A 19951-nucleotide genomic window follows, 5' to 3' on the forward strand; every position below is an offset into this window, starting at 1 on the left:
CCTTTCTCTGATGACTTCGTGTTCTCTGGTGCCTCCTACAGGACCATCTATCTTACTTCCATTTTGTGGGCCGGATCATGGGTCTCGCTGTGTTCCACGGACACTACATCAACGGGGGCTTCACGGTTCCCTTCTATAAGCAGCTCCTGGGGAAGCCCATCCAGCTCTCGGATTTGGAGTCGGTGGATCCAGAATTACATAAGAGCTTAGTGTGGATTCTGTAAGTACAGCCTTACCGTTCAGATAATGGCAAATTCGTGCACAACCACCATCTCGTACGCCAGATACATTCACTGTGTGCGTGTGTGTGATTGTTTTTGAGGGGTGGGTGTGAAGTTAGCAAAAGAAAATGCTGTTTCACAACCAGATGCATAAAAGTAGATCGAATAAGAAATACTCAGTTGACTTAACATTCTTCATGATGTTTGGCCAGTTTCAGTTTCACGTCATAGACTAATTTCTTTTGTTGTCAAATTCTTTTTTTTTTTTTTTTTAAGATTTTATTTATTTGACAGAGAGCTCACAAGTAGGTAGAGAGGCAGGCAGAGGGAATGGGGGGAAGAGGCTCTCTGCTAAGCAGAGAGCCTTATGAGGGCCTCGATCCCAGGACCCTGGGAATCACGACCTGGGCCAAAGGCAGAGGCATAACCCACTGAGCTACCCAGACACCCCTGTCTCCTCATATTCTTAAGGATCACACATGTTAGTCCCTGGGCATGACAGATGGGCGGGTGGTTTGCTTTTGACTCTTTTATGGGGATGGAAAGTCAAAAACGAAATTAGTATCAAAGTACCTTATGTCAAAGTATTTGATACAAGAAAAAGATCAAGAAAAATTCCATTTAGTCACCTTTGTTTCAGAAGTCTCCTAAAACGCTTTTGAAAGCAGTCAGCCCCGATCCATGGGGACACGGTCCTTGGGAGGGTGCCGAGTCCACAGGAGCAAGAGATCCAGCCTCTGGCAGGGGGAGGATGCGCCAAGGAGCTGAACTCAGTTGTGTCCTGTGCTCTGTCGGCTCCACTTCGAGCGTCCCCACTGGGAACGGGCAGTCTGCGAGGGGCGGGGCCTCCAGCCCACGGGAGAGCTTTCATTCTGTGTTGCCAGAAGTGTGGCAGGGGCAGGAGTCCGTTTGAACTCTCAAGTGCTACTTTGTGTGAGTGGCTGCTTTAAAGGGGGGATGGTCTCGTCTAGGTGTGTGTCCCTGCAGGTGGCTTTTCCTTGGACTCCGCTCTTTGTGAATCCCTCCTTTCTGTTCAGAGACTCAGGTGACAAAGCAATCAGGTCACCATGTCTTGTAAAACCACAGAATGGTAGAGCTGCTGTCACCTTCCTGCGAAGGGGGAAGCCGAGAGTCAGGGGCACATGGACATGGATCTGGGGTCCCCCGGCTCGTCCCAGTATCCGCACCCCTGCGCTGGCACAGGCTCTGTGTCTGCCCGCAGCTCCCTTCTTCTCCCTCCTGCAGCTCTGGGGTGGCAGGTGGTTAGTTCTGTCTGTCCATCCCCTGGATCGTCCCCGCTCATGCTCTCTTCTCTGCTGTGCCGTGGCAAAGGTCTGACCTCCGTCTTCTGTCCTAACTCCGACAGAGAGAACGATATCACCCCTGTGCTGGACCATACCTTCTGTGTGGAGCACAATGCCTTCGGGAGGATTCTCCAGCATGAACTGAAGCCCAACGGCCGAAACGTTCCTGTCACAGAGGAGAACAAGAAAGAATATGTCCGGTAATGTTCCAGGGGATGGTGGCTGCTGCTGGGGCATCCGGGTGCCCAGGACCGTCCCAGGCACAGCTGGGTCCACATTTAGGAGGTCACAGCTCCTTCACCGTTAGAGGCTTCCCTGTCCCTGTCAGCACGGGTGGCCAGAATCACAGTAATTGAACCGTCGGCTTCTGTAGTGCGGGCTCTGCGTGGAGGAGCCCCGATGCCACCAGGCCTGACCTGTTGAAGGGGCAGTAATGACCCCACCCCCATCCCAAGTGGCAGAAGGGATTGCAAATGGCCTCCCGATTCTGGGTGTGAAGGTGATGAGCGTAGGAGAGAAGTGGAGCCTGGAAGTTTCCTTGAGTTCAGTCTCGAGGAAGTCTGCTCTATCGTGGTCCCACCTCTGCTGGCAAAGAAATGACGAGTTGCCAACACTAGAAATCTGGAAGCCTGTGGGCACGTCGGACTGCTTGGGGGGCCTGACTGGTGTGTGGCTCTCATGACGTCCCCGAATCTTATTTTCAAATCTACTTTTATACGATGGCACTTGCTGCAACAGGTCAGGTCAATTCCGACTGCTATTTTTAGTAAAGCTTCGGAATGTGTCCAGGCCTGGGCTGACTTATTTTTAACCCGGTCCTACCAGCTGCTGGGGGGTTTCATGCCCCCGTCCCCCCACACACCACTACCCAGGGGAGGCCTGGCGGCGGGGGGTGAGGTTCAGCAGATGATGGCCAGCCCTGCTATGGAGGGAGAAGTGTTCTCGTGCACCGTTTGGTATTACCTCCAACTTCTGGGAATTTGTCTTTCAGGTTGTACGTAAATTGGAGATTCATGAGGGGGATCGAAGCCCAGTTCTTAGCTCTTCAGAAAGGATTTAATGAACTCATTCCTCAACACTTACTAAAGCCTTTTGACCAGAAGGAACTGGAGGTGGGTGCTTACTGGGCTGAGCCAAGTCCACAATCAAGGTCGCGAGCGTGATCCCTATTTTCTTGTTTTACATGTGGCAGCAGAGTGAGGCTCACCTATTCCCCAGGAGGGCCGGGGTTCTCGGGGCTCCAGAATGACAGGGCTAGAGTGTCTGTCTGCTTGGCCGCAGCCAGTCCAGATCCTTCTCTGGCGTCGTGCCGGGTGTTCTGTGGCTTATCTTATTTTTCAGAATCTCTGTCAGTGGAGGTTCCTAACCCCCTCCTGTGTAGTCTCCTCGTACGGAGGAAGTTATCTCGCACATAACCAGGCCCCCAGCACATCAGCTTTCTGCTTTTGTTCTGGCTATTGTTAGACTTGGAACAAAGTGTTATTGTCTCCCCTAACCACACTGTACGTGCTTGAACACAGCGGTTCCACCTCTGATGCCAAATGGCTTAGGGCTATGAAATCCTTCTGTCTTTCTATCCCCGGTGAGGCACTTCCCACCCTGGGGCAGACACACGGACGCGTGGTCCTTCCGCTCCAGCGTTGGACCTCTGCTTGTCCCAGCCCCCGAGGTCCCTGGATGAGGCCCCACTTTACAGCTCGTTCTTCCATACCGACTCCTCGCCACTGTGGTGCAGCACTGAGCTGTGGTTGTGAGAAAGCCCGAAGCTGGGGGTCCGAAAGCAGCCCGCCGTGGCAGCATCGGGCACACCGCCGCTCCCCCTGCCTGTCCAAGTTCTGGGGCTCATTTATTCAGACGCAGTAAATTTCCTCCTCTCACGTCCTGGGAGCTGGAGCGGGGGCACATGTCGTGAGCTGGTTTGTGCGTCCGAGGACTAACCTGCTGCCGAACGCCCTCCCAGCTGATCATCGGCGGCCTGGATAAGATCGACGTGAGCGACTGGAAGTCCAACACTCGGCTGAAGCACTGCGGGGCCGACAGCAACATCGTCCGGTGGTTCTGGCAGGCGGTGGAGACCTTCGACGAGGAGAGGAGGGCCAGGCTCCTGCAGTTCGTGACGGGGTCCACCCGGGTCCCTCTCCAAGGCTTCAAGGCTTTGCAAGGTGACTGATGTGGGGGCGGGGCTCCTGGCCCCAAGCATCTCCCCCAGGCACGCCCCCTGCCAGGCCATGCCAGGATTCCAGAAACGTCTGCTAGGGACGTGTGTGGCCGGTGTTCCCTCAGAACAACTGTCTAGCATTGTGGAAGGGGCTACCCTACCCCCTAGGGGCTATAGAGACCCTCTTTCCTGCATAAAAGGTGGGGGGCTCTGGTTGCTCTTCCTTCTGCTGACTTCTGGGGCTCCAGGCTGTGTGAGCCTCTGCCCAAGAAAATACCTGTAACATGCAGGAGAAAATGTCAGCAAAACCCAGCTTCCTGCCAAACCCGCCTTTCCCAACATCCCTGCGGGCCACGGGCTCGGGGAGGAGGGGGGTGTGGGGGGCAGTCTGCAGCCGGGGGCCAGCCAGCCGGGTGCTTGCTCACGGCGGGGTCGGGTGAGACCTGAGCGAGGAAGGGCCCGTGGAACCAGTGCCTCCCCTTCCCTTACAGAATTGGTTGAGAGGGAGGGTAGGAAGAGCAGCAAGGCTTTGAGGAAAGAGATCAGAGTTTGTAACATGCACCGTGGATTCATTTCTGAGTCTGATAGCGGTTCTCTCAATGCAGTCCTGAGCGTGGGGGAGAGAGGCCTGGCCTGAGTAGCAGGAAGTGGGCGTCTCTGGCTCCTGGGTCGGTCATTAACGCCAGGGGTCCTCCCTGGGACTCGGTTTTGTTTTCTGTGCAAAGGCACTGCCCGATAGACTCCACTGTTCAGTTTGGGTATCTGTCCTGTGTCTCATCCCTTCCGACGGTGATAAAAAAAAAAATTTGACATGTAGATTTTTGATAACCCTGAGAGCCAGAAAGGAAAAGGTATGGCATAACTGTATGTTTAGACCTAGTACGTGGAATTTTGCATATTAACAGTGATAGCAGATACATTTCACGTATAGAATATTCCCTGTAGACGTCTCCATATTTCAAGGACTTCTCTGAGTGACAGAAGTTCCTTCCATTCCCTTGGGCTTTTGGCCCAGGTGTGATACCCCCATTTAAGTTGGTTCGTGGCCGGGGCACAGGAGAGTTTTCACCAGTCTTCACTCTTGCTCTGTGATTTTTCTAGAATGTCTGGTGTAGGCCCCTGGATAGCCACCGTCAGCAAATGCTAAGCCACACAGAGGCTCATGCTGCCACATGAAGCCCATGACCTTGGGCAGCACAGCCGGCCCCGGCACTAGGCTGAGGGTGTGGTGGGCAGCAGGGCTGGGGCCGGGCCCTGCCTCTGACGTGCATTAACTAGAATGTTTTCTCGTAAGGCTCTACAGGCGCGGCAGGGCCCCGGCTCTTCACCATCCACCTCATCGACGCCAACACAGACAACCTCCCGAAGGCCCATACCTGGTAAGGCCCGTTCCCCGGGAGCCTGTCTCCACGGGTTGCTGCCCTTCGCGTGACTTGTCACAGCTCTTTAATGGGATGGAGCGCTCCGCTTCCTTTATCAGCATCCCGGGACCACTGGCGATGGCCCCAGTGTCAGCCGGAAGGAGCACTCGGCAACGGGTCGCAGGAGGGTTGTCAGAAGTCTGTCGTGAAACCATTTGTGTTGTGACATGGGATTCGTGTCGGCTGGCGCTCCGGCAGGTCCAGTCTTGTCTTCATGTGCGTGAGCACACACGTCCCTCTCTGCAGGAAAACTAGTTTCTCTTTTAAAAATTTTTTTTTTTTATTTTAGTTTTTAGAGAGAGTGAGCGAGTACGTGTGAGTGGTGGGGAGGGGCAGAGAAAGAGGGAGAATCTTAAACAGGCTCCATGTCCATGTGACACGGGGCTGGGTCTCATGACCCCGAGATCGGGACCCGAGCTGAGATCAAGACTTGGGATGCTCAACCGACTGAGCCACCCAGGCACCCCGAAAACTCTATAGTTTCTATTTTTAAGACTTAATTAGAAATCGAGAGAGAGCAGGGGCAGGAGGAGGAAAAGAAGGAAAGAGAAACCCAGACTCTGCGGTGAGCTCAGAGTCGGATACGGGGCTTGATCCCATGACCCTGAGATCAGGACCTGAGCTGAAACCAAGAGGCAGACGCTTAACTGACTACGCCATCCATGTGCTCCAAAACTGTAGGTTTTCATCTGGAGTTACCCGTCTTCACTTCCTGGGACCCCATTTTCCTTCTAGGAACTTAGTCTGTGATGATGCATCTTGTGTACTTAACAGTGTTTCTTCCCCAGACTTTGAACTTAAATAGTATCTGTAGCAGATTACTTCCTTTGTGGTTTAAAAATCAAGTTACTGGGGACGCCTGGGTGGCTCAGTTGGTTAAGCAGCTGCCTTCGGCTCAGGTCATGATCCCAGCGTCCTGGGATCGAGTCCCACATCGGGCTCCTTGCTCATCAGGGAGCCTGCTTCTCCCTCTGCCTCTGCCTGCCATTCTGTCTGCCTGTGCTTGCTCTCTCTCCCTCTCTCTCTCTGACAAATAATTAAATAAAATCTTTAAAAAAAAAAAATAAAAATCAAGTTACTTACATACGCTTTGTCATGAAGCCATGTGCCGAGAAGGCCAGCGTGTCTAGTTCAGGAGAGCCAGGTCCTGGTCCTCGGGAGGCACGGGGCACAACAGAAGCTTCCTGGGTGGGAGCCCAGGGCTGTGGCTTCCCATTTCCCGGGTCGCCCGTCCGGCACAGCAGCACCGTATCCGTGCTCAGCAGCTGCTCGCCTCCCCGTGGCCACGTCCTGGCCGGGTCCCGTGCTGGAGCACAACAGCCATGAGCGGCGTCCTCTGATGCTGAAGCCCCCCCGCCCAGACTATTCCACCATTCACCCCAATTCTTTCTCAAAAAACCATCCTTACCCGTTTAACTCCTTGTAATTTAGTCAGTCACTCTATGGCCTCTCAGTCAGAATTTTGTATCTCTTTTGTTAGGAGAGAATATCCTTCTTAAAGAGTATTTTTTTTTTTTAAACACAATAGTAGAAATAAGTTTCCCCAGGGAGATGTTGATTCATCTCCTCACTCATTTCTATTCATTTCATGTCAGTGTCCGGGATTTGCCATTTTATTAGTTTTGAGCTGAAGCTTGTTTTTGCAAGAAATACTCCAGACTGCCCCCTTTCGTCTCATATCAAGTCACGGGGATCGGCTGGACGTGCGGTAGATGGTCGGGGTGACCTGTCAGCCGGTCTGGGTTGCGGGGCTCTCTGCAAAGGTGGTGTTTTGTACCAAGAAATAATTTTCCTCAAAGACAACAAACAAAACGAGCTGAGAGCTTTGTCCTCATATAACCAGGAAATAGTAATTGAGTTAATTTTGGTTTTCAAGATTTTAGGGTCTGTGTTGCTGTGTATGCAATGAAAAATCTTTGCTTTCAGAGCAGAAGAGGACTGGAGAGGGGAGCAGAAAGCTTGCCTCTGCCTCCTCACCCATCGAGGCAAGGAGATGCTTATCCCCTTTTCTTGGCTCTGTCCATACACACACACACTCACTCACCACTCTCTGCTAGCTCAGGGGCACGAATGCTCCGCTCCCGCCTGTCCTTGAAGCAGGTCCTAGGTCCAGATCCCCCCAGCAGTGACCCTCCCGCTCTTCTGTCCTGTTCCAGCTTTAATCGGATTGACATTCCACCGTATGAATCCTACGAGAAGCTCTATGAGAAGCTGCTGACAGCCGTGGAGGAGACGTGTGGCTTTGCTGTGGAGTGAAGACCAACCAAAGGCAACAGATTCTAGCTCATGACCACCAGACCCAAAGCAAGCTTTCTGTGTGCCTCCTGCAGGGCTGGCTGAGGCCCAGGAACCCTAGATCACCGGAGGCAAAGAGTTGTCTCCCCTCCTTTTCATTGAGGGAGCGAGGGGGGTGGGGGGGACTTTGGCCGGTGGCTCCCACCCACACTTTCCTCCTTTCTGACAGTACTCCCACCCCCTTCCATCACCCATCTAATAAACGCAGCCAGGTTTAGCACTGGGCTTCGGTCACACAGGCTATTCCGCTATGACTGGAACCCATACGGTGATGGGCTCACTGCCCTGTGGTCCCTAGAGGAAGACCGACCCACACGTTCTGCAACCGAGCCTGGCTTACTGAGGGTTCGTACCTGGTGGCTCTACCAGCCATTCTGTGTCAAAATGATCCCGAGGGCCCTTTGCAAGAGCAGCAGCTCAAACTCCACTCCCATCCTCGCAGCTTTGCTCCGGGTAGCAGATGAATTTCTAACTGAACGAGAACCGTGTGCTCGACGGGCAGCGCACCGCGGCGGGAAGCCTGCCGCAGGAGTGTGCTTCCCTTTGGGAAGGTAAAGCGGCTGGGGCCGCCTCAGCTGCAGGCCCGGGGCAGGTTTCAGGGGATCCTGGCTGAAAAATTTGTTTTGCATAGAGAAAAATGATCTTTCCTTTTAAGAGTCCCTTTGGCCACGTTATCTATCTAATTGGGGATATTCTTCCAGTGAAAATACCACATAACAGAGCTTATACGAGAACAGCCCAAACCAGCCTCCACTCCACGCGGCCGGTCCCAGGCTGGGGCTCCCGCACCCCCGGGTGTCGGCTGAGTCACTGCATACTAACAAAGTCTCGCACAGAAGTTGCGAAGAGCTGAACTAACACAAGAGAAGCCTGTTGTTCTCGCTGCTGGCCGGGTGCAGACGCACCTCAAAGGGAGAGGGGGACCGGCTAACCTCACTGACTTAACCCCAGCCCCCCTGCCCGAGTCACGGTTTAAATGCAAACCTGACAGCAGAGGGGGGAGCATGGTTCCGCTCTGGCTCACTCCGGCCATCTTCTGAGCGTCAGAGGGCGACACAGCAGTCGCTGCTCAGTCCCCTTGCCCAGACGTCTTCACGGGCTGCGCGAGGCCAGCGCAAGCCGAGTGTCTCACCCCACTTTGCAGTTTGCACAGGAAGCCGCAGCAGTATTTCGACCAGGTGGTCTGAGCGGAGACGGACTTCCACAAAGGGCAGCGGCAGCCGGACGTCCTGTTTGGGTTTTGTTACTGTTTCGTTTTGGGGGCAAGTGTGCGGGAATCCACGAGCAAGACATTTCACTGTTGAAATTCTGCTGTTGGTTTGGGAGTTAGGCATCGGCATCCGGCTGTGGGTCCGAGAGGGGTTTGGAAGGAGTAACTCTCTGTTACTGACAGCTTCGGACTGTGGCGGGGTTGGAGGCGCGCTTCCCCTTCTCATCTTGCTGTGGGTCCTCGGGCTGCCCCGACGCAGACTGTGGCTCACGAGGGCAGCTCTGGGCCCTCTTTGGATCAGAGGGTCTGCCTGGCACGGGTCACGGGTTGTGGGCCGGGGGTTCCCGGAGCTGCGGGAGCGTGTACTCCGGGCTCCTGAGGAGAGACGTCCGTGTGTCTGTCAAACCCATTCAGGAAGTCCAGGCCGGGCGGTGGGCTTGGTCTTTCAGAAGTTCTGCCTTGCCCCAGCTGGGCTCATCTCGTGTCTCGTTTACCATGACCCTTGTGAGGGCGTCCCCGAAGCTGGCTCCCCCTGAGGCCCTAGTCCTCCCTCGGAATCTTCCTCTGGAAGAGTGAGCAAATGTCAACTCCAGACCTGTGCCCAGAGAGGCTTCCTCTCGAAGGTGAATCCCAACCGCGCGAGGAGGAGAGCTCCCCGAGCGAGCGGAGAGCACCTCCAGACTGGGGGGGGAGGAAGCCCGGCTGCTTCTTTTGGTGTTGGTCAGACTCTGCAGGAATTAGCGAGGAGATGAGGGTCTAGTGGGAAAGCTGGGTTTGGCTCCTTCCCGACGATCTTCCTGCTGTTGGGAGGAACGGGGGAACCATCCTGAGTGCACCTGCCGGCCCCGGGCTGCTCACCTGTGTCCGGGGTCAGCTCCGCAGGCGTAGGCCCGAGTCTCTGCTTTTCTCCTTGCACGTGGGCCCCCCTCCTCAGCTGTGTGTTACCGTGAAGCCTGAAAGAGCAGAATGTTCCAGAGCCCTGGCTGACTCTCACCAAAGGGGCCTGTGTCAGTGGCACTGCCCTTCTAGAACCTTCACGATCAACCGTGGATTGGGCCACCCAAAGAGTAGTGTGGCAGACAGTTGGTAAAAGCTCCCGGTCACTCCACTTTGGGTCCACGGGGACCCCGTTTCCCACAAGCTCTCATTCGTCACCCTCCACGGTAGTCCCCGCCTGCCCATCCCCCCCTCACCTCTTTGCCCAGATGCTTCAGGGGCCCAGCTTCCAGGCTTGTCCTCACCAGCGGTCTTCAGCCGACCCTCAGGGATGTAGCCAACCACCGCTCTGCCAGTGCTGGAGGTAGGAAAAACAAAGGGGCTGCTTGGGGGACAGGAAGGACTGCTCTCTCCTGTGGGGGGACCTGCCCACCAGGTGGATTGTGTTCCCTAAGCTTGCTCGGCCGCGTGGTCCCAGTTCAGGTGAGGTGGTCCTCAGAGCTGATCTGGCAGGAAGGGCCTTCGGCAGAGGAGACGCCCCACCCCCCAGCCCCGGCCGCAGCCAGGTGTGGGCCACACGGCAGCCTTCCCGAAACATAGTATGAATTTTAAAAATTTGTTTATTTTTGTTTCTCAACCACTTTATAATGTATTTTTTAATTTATTTTGTAACGTCTTGTTTTTAAGTATTGCTGCTATCCTTGTTATTCTTCCCACTGTTTTTATTGCGGATTTATTTTGTGAAAATTGTACACTAATGTTCTGTTTTATGTCAAAATCAAAAGTATTTAAAGAAATACTAGTTCTATTTAATGTGGTTATGGAACCAGCTGGAAACACAACCAACAGTGATTGTACAGCAGGCTGGACCCGGGAGGTCAGGTTCATTTTGTTACATATGCAATAAACTCACGACTTTACATTTTTTTGGCCTCTGATATTTTGGTGTGGAAATGAGATTTAAAAAAAAAATTTTTTTAATCCCACAAAAAAGAAAGCCCTCGTCCTCTTTCCCCTGCCATAGGCATTTAGCTGAAGGTTTGCCACTATGGTGAGTATTTTTTTTGGAAGAACCGACTCTTGACTTCATTGGCTTTCTCTGTTGTTTTCTGTTCTCGGTCTCTGCTTTGATACTGTTTTCTTCCTATTGCCAGCTTTCAGTTTTTTCTTTTCCTAGTTCCTTAAGGTAAAAGGTAGGTTTTTGATTTCAGACCTTTCTTCTTTTTCAATGTAAGTGTCTATTAGCTGCAAGTTTCCTTCTCAGCGCTTTTAGTTTTGATACGTCTCAAGACAGGTTCTACTTTCCCTTGTGATGATGTACTGCTCAACTTTTCACATACTCAGGAGGTCTCCCTTCTGTCCCTGATTTCTAGCTTCAGTCCACTGTGGGAAGAGCAAATATTTTGTGTGCTCTGTCTTTTTAAATTTTTTTGAGACTTGATTCGTGGCCTTACAGAACGTGGTCTGTTGTGGAGAATGTTCCCTGTGCACTTGAGGAAAACGTGTATTTTGCTGCTGTTGGCAGGGACGTTGTCTGTTTTAGGTCCGAGTGGTCTGTAATGTTGTGCAAGTCCTCAGTTTCCCTCCTGATCTTCTGCCTGGCTGTGCTGGCTTCCGGAGAGTGAGGGACTTCGGAGTCCTGTACTGTAGGGCTGTCCGCTTTGCCCTTCAGTTTTCCGGTGTTTGCTGTGGATGTCTCTGGATTTACATTTGTTGTTGAATGTGTTGAGTTTCTTAAAATTGTAGGTGCATTTCTTTACTCACATTTGAGAAATTTTTGTCCATCACTTCAAATAAGTTCTCCCACTCCAAGCAGGTCTGCCCTCCTCCTGCGGCTCTTCCGCACCGTGTCTCGTGCGGCTGCGCTGCGGGGCTCCGGGCCGCCTGCCGGCTCCCCTGTGCCGTGTTCCCCCGCCTGAGCTCCGGGCCAGGCGAGACAGACACCAGTCTCTCGGGAGCCCAGACAGCTCTGAGCACTGCAGATGAGTTCTGCTCTCCTCCTTCCAGCACAAGGTAGGGAACCAGGAACTGGGCTGCTTCCTCCCAACCGTGCATTATTGTGCTAGGAAGCGTCGAGGCAAAGGCAAGCAAAACTGCCACAAAACTACCTACCGTTGTGCCTGTGGCTTTTTCTTGACTGGGCATTCATCCGGGTGCTGTACATTTTTGTCTGATTTCCAGAGGTCCCGTGAAGTTCTTTTAGTCAAGTCAGTAGTTGTTTTTACGTACATATTTTCCATGTTTCCATGGGGGTAGTGCAGGCCTGGAGCTTCCTAGTGGGACATCTTCAACTTCTGCCTTTTGATTAGAGAGTTTAATACATTTACATTTAGTAACTTGTAAGAAGGGACTTATTTTTTCCATTTTATTGTTTTCTCTGTGCCCCCCACTTCCTTATTGCCTTTTGTAGCTGATTTTCTTTTATAGCAACACATTTTGAATATTTTCTCGTGTCCTTTTGTATACGTTCTATAGATGCTCTCTTTGTGGTTGCCACAGGGATTACGCTTAACTTCCTGATGCTACCGTAACCGAAATTAGGCCAGTCTGAATAGCATAGATACCCCTGCCCTCGTACAGCCCCTTCTGTTGGTGCGGTCCCAGATCACATCTTTATACACTGTGTGCCCGGTAAGATAGAGCAGTTTGTTATGCATTTGCATTTGCCTACTCTATCCTGTAGAAAATAAGAAGTAGACTTCCAAACCAAAATTATAGTAATCCGAGCTTTTTATAACAGGCCATGTGTTTACATTTACTGGAGATTTTGATTTCTCCTCACAGCTTTGAGTGACTGTCTAGCAAGCATCCTTCCATTTCAAAGGGAAGGAATTCCTTTAGTGATCTTCGTAAAACGGTTCTGGTGGTAGCACACTGCCTCACTTTTGAAGAGGAATTTTGCTGGATGTGGAATTCTGACCCTCTCTTACGTCTTTGGTCTAGTAAGTTCCTCAGTGATGATTTCTGTTCGTTTTTTTCAATGGGCCATACCTTTGTATGCCTCGTCACTTTTTGTTGAAAACTGGACATTAGAATTTTATAAGGTAAATCTGGAAATCTGATGATCCTCTTTCCCCAGGGTGTTTATTTTTTCTTTTCAATTGTTGACAGTATCTGTGATCAGCCTGAGGGGAAAGCTTTGAGGTCTTTCTTGAACTCATTTCTTTCCATGAACATGAGGGTAGCTTTCTAAATTCCCCTGTTTACATGGTTGTTTTTCTTTCTTTTTTTCTTTTTTAAACAACTCACATTTTTCATGGATCAGGACTCCTCCCACAGCTTCAGCTGGTCCTCCACTTGGGGTCCCACGGGCTGCAGTGTGTCCGTCATACTGCCTTCTCTCGAGGCCCAAGCAGGGAGGAATCCTCAACCAAGCTCCCTTGGGTTGCTGGCAAAATCTATGTCTTAAACGCCTTTGTGACTAAAAGTCCCAGCTTCTTCCTAGTTTTTGGGACAAGCCATCTTGAGACCATAGTGACTGTCCACACAGTTGCTTCTGAATGTCCTTTACCTCAAACATTTGGTTCCCAAAATAGGAAATGGGGGGGAATAAATAAAACAACAGGGGCTATTCCTTTAAATCCTCTGAAAGCCACATCAGCCAGTGGGGGATGGGACAACGGCTGCCCAGCTCTGTGTCTGCACGTCCTTGATCAAAAGCAGCCATCAGTGATCAGAACACAGAATCTCACAATTGGAGGACCAGGTCCTTACTGCTGACCCTGACCTTGGCAAGCTGCACCAGGAACCCAGGCTGCCGTGTGCCAGGAGTGAGGGGAGGGGAGCCATTACCACACTAAATGCTGAAATAGACTGCAATTCACGGTTTACCAGAAGGTACCAGCCAAGCCCTCCCTTGGGACTTGCAAGCATTCGGATGGATTCTAGAGTTCCGCAATTGTTGAGTTTTCGTCTGAGTGGAGATGGATTCCTAGTGCTTCTGACTCTGCCAGCTTCCTTGAGGTCACTGGTCATATTTGCCCTTAAGTCCCACCCGTCAGTCCCTGGAACACAGTGTGTCCGCGGGCTCAGCACAGACACAGGCCACCCTGCAACAACTTCCTAAGTCTGCTCTTTCGAAACTTTCTAGTTTCTTCCTTCATTCTCCCCTCAACCAACAAACACTGGCCTTCCCTTGGCAGGCGCTTGACAGCTCATTCGTCTGACCTGATAGTCAAACAGACGGGCTGGGGGGGCAAGATGGCATCCTTGAAAGCCACGACCTGGAGTGGAATCCTGGCTTTGTAACTTGACCTTGAACCTGTTACCTACCCTGTGCCTCAGTTTACTCTTTTGTAAAACGGAGAAAACAGCATCTTCTTGCCCGGGGCACTGGACCGTTTACATATGTTCCACACAGACATGCGGATGCTCCTTCCTAACGGCTCCCACTGTCCTATGTTCACAGAAACCGCGCTTCCCACACGAGGGTCTTACCTTTCTGCGTCCTTGGCCCCAGGGTGTCGGGCTGCTGCTTCTCTCCCCGTCCGGCCAGCAGGTGTCCTGAGAAGCCGGGGCAGCAGCGGCCAGAGAACAGACGTCCGCTCCCCCGGGGAGCACAGGGCAGTCGGGCGAAGGCGTGGACGGCCCGAACCAGAGAACCATCCCTTGGTTGGGACCCTGGGCAAAGACACGGCGCTGGGTGTGACCCCCCGGGAGACGGAGGATGAGGAGGGGTTGGGAGGGTCTCGAGTCTGACTGCGGCTCCGGTTCGTGACTGTGTGACTCTGGGGGGTGCGTACCTCTTGAGCTTCAGACGCAGCAACACAGAAGATGCTCAAGAGTGTTGACCGAAGAATTGGACAGAGTGACCCTGTGACGGAACAGCTTCCACTCGAGGACGCGGAGGTCCAGGAGAGGCCCCTGCACGTGTGGTCCCTTGGTAAGGGCGGCCGTGAGTGAGTGAACACAGACAGGAAAATCAGCCAGTTGTTCGCTTAGCGAAGTAGAGGGGCAGCCTAGCCTGACGGAAAAGACCCCGAGGGACGTCTACCCGGTGCCTCCCTGGCTCCGCACCAGGCCCAGGAACCCGGATCTACACGGCCTCCTGCCCCAGACAGACGGAAGTCTCTCCCCGCCGCCCCCCATTTTTGATATGAAGACTTCGGATTTCTGTACAGGGTATGCAAGTGCTTCGTCGCTCACCTGTCGGCGGCCACCCTGGAGCCCTTCTCTGTTTCCAGCGCGGCCCGCACGCCCACGGCTCTCCGGGCCCTGGTGGCCTCTGAGCAGGGGGAGGGGGCAATGCCTGCATGGAGGAGGGGGCCACACACAGGCTGGTCCAAGCACCTGCCCAAGACCTCCCCGTGCCCCTCTGACTGGGCGCTGTCCTCCTTTTGTCCCCTTCTTTCCGCTCACCACCCGCAGAGGAGCTGGTGGAAATGCCACCGCAGGGCCCCCTCTCTGTCCCCATGGGTGGCGGGGGGGGGCGGGCTGTGAGGCCAACTCCCTCCCCTGGGGAGGCTCCGGGGACCTGCAGAGTCCCGTGGACTGCGTGGAGCTGCTCTGGGAGCCGCCGGGGGCCAGGGATCAGCCTCCTGAGGGCTGAGTTGCCCCCCCTTCCCGCCCCCCAACCCCCCGGAGGTGCGCTCAGCTCCCCCCGGGATCCCTGTCGTGACAGCAGCGTCCTCGGGGGGCTTCCATCTCAAGCATTTCACTGCTTGCGGGCTGGGTTCGAGATCAGGTTTCCCTGCTCACAGTCCCTGAACACTGCACGGGCTTTTAGTGAGGTAAATCGGGTACCTCGTGTGGGACCCTCCGGAACCCCTCCCCCAACCCTCCCAGTTGTTCAAAGCAGCCGGACCCAAGCCAGGAGGGGCCTGCGAGGAGGGAGTTTTCCGAGGGGCGCAGGGCGGATGAGGCCTTGGGCTACAGCGGGAGGCTGGGCGCAGCCGGCCAGGTACTGTCCCCCCTGACTCGTGGGCCATCAGGCAGGGCCGGGGTGTCCCAAGCTCCAGGAACTACCTCTGGCCCCAAGGGCCCTGCTGCTCCTGGGACGGGACTGTCCTTGTGCTGTGGGTGCCTGGGGAGTGCCCGCCAGCGGCTTTACGTCGTTGTGCTGGTCGTGGGGCGAAGTGGTGGTGCTGCTGCCGGGGACCTCAGCCGGGGACCAGCCACACAGATTGCTGTGGGAGATGGTGACAGGGTTAGACCTGATTTTTCATCACGAAGGGGCTGCTCTGAGCAGACAAGACCAGGAGGCCTCCTGGAGGAAAGGCAGTACCTTGGAGCAGCTGAGCTTCCTCGGAGTTTGGAGGCCTTGAAGGGACATGAATGGAAGCCAGACTGGGGGAAAAAAAATCAAGAAAAATAAATCAAATCTGGAGGCCATTAATAGTGATGCGGAAAAGGGCGCCGGGGTGGCTCAGTGGGTTAAGCCTCTGCCTTTGGCTCAGGTCATGATCTCAGGGTCCTGGGATCGAGCCCCACATCCAGCTCTCTGCTCAGCGGGGAGCCTGCTTCTCCCTCTCTGCCTGCCTCCCTGCCTACTTGTGATGTCTGTCAAATAAATAAAATATTAGAAAAAAAATAATGATCCAGAAAGCTCCCATTTGCTTGGGCTTCAAGGCAAGAGTTTCATGAGTGAACAAGCGAAGAGAAACGCCAACGTGGGGCACAACCGAGCCGAGAGCTGCCGTATGAAGGCTCAGTCTTGGCGGGGGGAGGGGGGTGCTCAGAACACACGCGGCGCCGAGGACCTGCCACCACGTCTGTCTCCTCCCTCGGGAGCCAACAGAGGACTGAAGGGAGGCTGCCCATAGCCCCAGGAGACGCCCTGCATCAGCATTCTCCCCTCCAGGGAAGCAGGGAGCTGCTTCCAGAAGCAGGAGAAAGCTGGCGGAGAAGAGGGGGTCAGTGCGTGCAACAGAGCCAAGCAACAGACCAGCCGGGAGGGCACGTGCGGCGGGGAGTCGGGGTCAGTCCTGCCCCAGGGGAGACTGGCTGGCGTCACGGGGGGCATGGAGGGGGCCGTGGACTGGGTGGGAGGGCTCCGTCAGGAAGCAGAAAGCCCACAGAAAGCATGTCGCAAGGATTCTGAAGACTGACGGATGTGGCTCACTTAGATACTTTTAAAAAAAGTCTTGAGAAAAGACAAAACCAAATGTTGCTAGAACAGCAGGGAAAGAAATCACCAGAGCTCTTCTAAGTCCCATTTAAAATCCCCAGAGAACGATTCACTGCAGTCAAACAGCCATAGATACACGCATGAAATCATTCTGCTGTACACCTTGAACTAATGCAATGTCCTAGGTCAACTGCATCTCAATAAAACTGGGAAAAAATAAAATTCCTATGCTTCCATAAAAAATTAAAAGTTTGGGGCGCCTGGGTGGCTAAGTTGATTTCTGACTCTTGATTTCGGCTCAGGTCATGATCTCAGGGTCGTGAGATCAAGCCCCGGGTCGGGCTCCACGCCGAGCATGGAGCCTCGTTAAGGTTCTCTTCTCTCCCTCTCCCTCTGCCCTTCACCCCCGTGCTTGTCATGCTCTAAAAAACAGTTCGAGATCCTTTAAAAATCTATCAATAATAATTCACATCGGAAATTTATAGGATCTCCCTGGTCTGAAAAATTGTTTTTTGTTAAGTGTAGTTGACACACAACGTTACGCTAGTTTCCGGTGTACAACGCAGGGACTCGATGGCTCCACACGTTATGCTCTGCTCCCCACAGGCACAGCGGCCCTCGGTCACCACACGGCACTATCACGATACCAGTGACCATACTCCCCGGGCTGTCCCTTGATCGCCACAACTTACTCCTTCCATAACTGGAAGTCTGTACCTCCCACTCCCCTTCACCCATTTTGCCCAAAACGTCCCACCCCCAGCATTTGAAAAAAATATTTAAAATAGGCTTGGTGTTCACTTGAAGGGGGTGGTGTAGTCTGACTCATTCTTGCGGCTCTACAGGAATCAGGTTCTGATCCCTGAGTCCGAGAACTCCTTTACTCTGAGGAAGAAAAATCAACTTACATTAACTCTTGATCCCATAAAGAGAGCTTGTGCTGGGCACAGAACCTGGATGTTAAAATTTTCCCATTTTCTTTTATGATTCTCTTAAAAAGTTGCAGAAAATGGAAGGTAAGAGTTCCAGCAGAAACTGCATAGATGAAGAAATGAATCTCTACTGACATGCAATCGAGAATTAACTCCCTGTGTAAATAGAAAGGAGAATCTTTCTGAAACATGTTAAAAGGTCAGACACATATGTGAACAGCTGTAGCCTGGTCAAGAGACCAAAATTCTTCCGGAAACATCAGGAATCCTCACTGGCTTTTTCAAGGCCATCTCATTGCCCATGACAGAAACACGGTGATTTAGGAAAAGAAAGTGCAGACTTTAGACAAAATTTACTCAGAAGGAATTAAAAGCTTAACATATGTCCCCAATATTTTGGGCGAAGCATCTGGCAGAGGCCCAAGAAGCCCAGCAGGGAATCCTCTGGAACGAGACTCTGAGGAAGAAGGAGCTCGGAGCTGGAGCTGTGATCATACAGGAACCCAGGGTGTGACTATGTCCCCCACAGGCTCAGGCCCTCGGAAGAAGGGACCCTCCACTGAATGTGTCCATCCTCCTGATGGATGGGCAGACCCAGACGCTCGGACGCTCACCCGCCTAGAAGCATAGGCCAAGATGCAAGTCTTCCCCTCAGATTCTGTAACCCAGGACCAAGGGGTCCCAGGGACCGAGCCTGAGAGCACCTGTCCTTTTGAACATTCAGGAAAACAAGGATGCTGCCCTCCAGGAGTTCTCTCCTCCAGAGATCCTTGTTGGCCCAACACACATTCCACTGACAATAGAAATGTCTACACCAGATGCTGGATCCCACCTCTGTCCACGCAGTCTGAGGCAGTGCTCTGCCTTCTACTGTGACAGCGGGACAATCCTGAACCTGACCTCGACAGCTTTGTCTCTAAAGTAACTGGGAGTTTTCTCTTGTTTAGCTTTACTGCTTTTAATTCGGAGATTAGACAGTGGGGTTCAAATGAGTATCCTGAAGAAATTATTCGTAATGATTAATAACTGAAGAATATTTGAATTTGAATCTTATAACTTAAGTGATTCTATTTCATTCTGTTTGTGGGTAGTGTTAATACAGCATTTTCATTGTTACTAAGGTCTGTTAAAATAATCCATAAATCAGTCATTTCTAAGATAATCTTGGTACCTTTTCTCTCGGTTTTATTGCCATTATTTACAATCTTCTGGGGCTTACTTTACAGTTACATTTGACGTAAGAGCGAATCTGGGTGGCTCAGTCGGTTAAGTGTCTGCCTTCAGCTCAGGTCATGATCCGAGGCTCCTAGGATCGAGTCCCGCATCAGGCGCCCTGCTCAGTGGGGAGTCTGCTTCTCCCTCTCCCTCGGCCCCTTCCCCTGCTCGTCTTTCTTGCTCACTCTCTCAAATAAATAAATAAAATCTTAAAAAAAAAAAAAAAAAGAGTGACTCTCCGGAGTAACTGTTTCCTTTTTTTCTGTGTCTAGAGAGCGTGGGGATGGAGGACAGATTTTGGTTGGTGTCAGGTCACTTACTATGGGACCTGTGCTCGGAGTACTGGAGGATTTCAAAGTTCATTTCTGTGAATCAAGGGCTGGATTTCGTCTAGTTTTTAAGACTGAAATATTTGTATAAATGAGTTTTCATTCAAAATTCTTTTATGTTTTGTAAATTATAACAATAAATTAAAACAGTTAAAGGAAAGGCCTAGACAGTGACGTCAGCCAAGAGGGCGGATGAGGACACTCCAGCCCTTACCTGACGCCCCCCCCCCACCGCCCCCAAGTGGATGACTCGGGACTGGCTTGAGTTAACCTTACAGGTGCTCTGGGAGTCCAACATCCACAGCCAGCAAGCAAATGCCCATCAGGAAAAAGCTACATTCACAATGATAGGACATTTCCAGGTGTTTGCCCTTGCCCCACTCCCTCCCTGGTGGGGCACTGCATGGTTGGGGGAGGGGCAGCCAGGTCCCCTGTTCCCTTTTTTACAAACGGGAGAGCAAAGCAGCCTGTCAGAGGCTGGGGGACTGGTCTTGGCGTCACCTGACTTGGAGCTCAGTCAAAAGCAGCACAGCCCCAATCTCAGAGTGGAGGGAGCTCAAGCAGCAGGAGTCGTGGCCTGTGAAAACCAGCAGTGGACTGGGGCGGGGGGCTCCAGATGAATGACTGAGGAACAACAGAACATCTGCAGCTCCAGAAGACGGTGACGCTCTCAGGAAAATGAAGACATTTAAAAGCAGCTACGTGGGCACTTAGGTAGCTCAGTTGGTTAAGTGACCGCCTTTGGCTCAGGTCATGATCCTGGAGTCCCGCATCAGGCTCCCAGCTCCACTGGGAGTCTGCTTCTCCCTCTGACCTTCTCCCCTCTCATGCTCTCTCTCACTCAAATAAAGAAAGAAAATCTTA

At 52.6% G+C, this 19951-nt stretch overlaps 1 protein-coding gene across 1 annotated transcript in view; it reads left to right on the plus strand.

The window, feature by feature from the left end:
• The window catches only part of LOC111145504 (SMAD specific E3 ubiquitin protein ligase 1), a 35058-nt gene extending 24589 nt beyond the window's left edge, over nucleotides 1-10469 (plus strand). The window contains exons 13-18 of the mRNA XM_022500396.1: nucleotides 42-220; nucleotides 1588-1725; nucleotides 2517-2637; nucleotides 3486-3687; nucleotides 4987-5062; nucleotides 7261-10469. Of these exons, the coding sequence (XP_022356104.1) occupies nucleotides 42-220; nucleotides 1588-1725; nucleotides 2517-2637; nucleotides 3486-3687; nucleotides 4987-5062; nucleotides 7261-7360 (816 nt within the window). The 3' untranslated portion in view covers nucleotides 7361-10469. The remainder of the gene's footprint in view (nucleotides 1-41; nucleotides 221-1587; nucleotides 1726-2516; nucleotides 2638-3485; nucleotides 3688-4986; nucleotides 5063-7260) is intronic.
• Nucleotides 10470-19951: the final 9482 nt, after the last annotated feature.

This window comes from Enhydra lutris, unplaced genomic scaffold, assembly GCF_002288905.1.
Source record: "Enhydra lutris kenyoni isolate GAN:26980312 unplaced genomic scaffold, ASM228890v2 scaffoldscaffold13, whole genome shotgun sequence".
Taxonomy (NCBI): Eukaryota; Metazoa; Chordata; class Mammalia; order Carnivora; family Mustelidae; genus Enhydra; species Enhydra lutris.